The sequence below is a fragment of the Mandrillus leucophaeus genome, unplaced genomic scaffold (genome assembly GCF_000951045.1).
Source record: "Mandrillus leucophaeus isolate KB7577 unplaced genomic scaffold, Mleu.le_1.0 Scaffold28, whole genome shotgun sequence".
Classification (NCBI taxonomy): domain Eukaryota; kingdom Metazoa; phylum Chordata; class Mammalia; order Primates; family Cercopithecidae; genus Mandrillus; species Mandrillus leucophaeus.
The window spans coordinates 3,381,721-3,382,689 of record NW_012102920.1 but is presented as its reverse complement, the minus strand read 5'-3'; the positions used below and the strand labels follow the sequence as shown (position 1 = coordinate 3,382,689).

The 969-nt window shown below is 47.2% G+C and overlaps 1 protein-coding gene across 1 annotated transcript in view; it reads right to left on the bottom strand.

The window, feature by feature from the left end:
• The window catches only part of EHMT1 (euchromatic histone-lysine N-methyltransferase 1), a 184,275-nt gene that overhangs the window by 62,052 nt on the left and 121,254 nt on the right, over positions 1-969 (bottom strand). Inside the window, exon 13 of the mRNA XM_011985185.1 lies at positions 76-249. Within this exon, the coding sequence (XP_011840575.1) occupies positions 76-249 (174 nt within the window). The remainder of the gene's footprint in view (positions 1-75; positions 250-969) is intronic.

The window sequence follows — 969 nt, the reverse complement described above, 5'->3', positions numbered from 1 at the left end:
CGCCATGGGGAAAAACACGGGGTGCAGATTAAAACAGGCCCTGAGACATCTCTGCAATCACACATCAGGTCTTACTTTTCCGAGTCGAGGGCGATGAGAGCACTCTCCAAGGTTTCCTTCCCTGGTCCCTGGGAAAGGCCAGGGGTTGGCCTCCCGAGCCCAGCAGGTCCCGTTGGATCAAAGCCCTCAGGCATGTGGGAGGCTGTACCCTGCAGCTTGTCGTCCTCCGAGAGCGGTGGCCCAGCAGCACTTCAGTGGGAGGAAATCGGGGAAACGTTTATGAAAACATGAAACATGGCCTGTTCCGACTCTGACCGCCCCAGTGCGCTGTTTTCTAAGTGAGAGCTGCGGATTTGCTTACTGTCTGCTGAGTCCCTGGATGCAACGGTTCAGGATTCAGAACCAAATTTCCTGAGAATACTAGAGCAGCTTTTCCTAGACTTCCGGGCAGCGGGTTCAAAATCACTCTCATGAATGAGCTTCAAGCTGTATCTATCAAGTCCACTGCCCACCCCAAGAAAAGGAAATCCCACTGGAATTTTGATTCAAAGTGCATTAAATGTACAGGTTAATAGGAAGGAATCACCTTAACATGTCCACAATTTGAGTCTCTTTTAAATAATCTTCAAGGAAGTTTTTGTTTTCTTTCTATTAGTGTCACATTTAAGTTCTTTTGTTCTGCTGGGTAGTAACAGATTTTGTTGCTGTTTTGAAAGGATCTCTTTCGTAATTTTATTCTCAGGTAGGAAACTTCTGGTAAGGAAGAAGGCAAGTGGCTTCTACCTCTTCTTATCAGATCCTCTTACTGACTCTTGAGCTCTAAAAACTTTTCAGCTGTTTCTACTGGACTCTTTCAGGAAGACAATTATATCTGTCTAATATGAATACTTCTGGCCGGGCGCGGTGGCTCAAGCCTGTAATCCCAACACTTTGGGAGGCCAAGACGGGCGGATCACGAGGTCAGGAGAT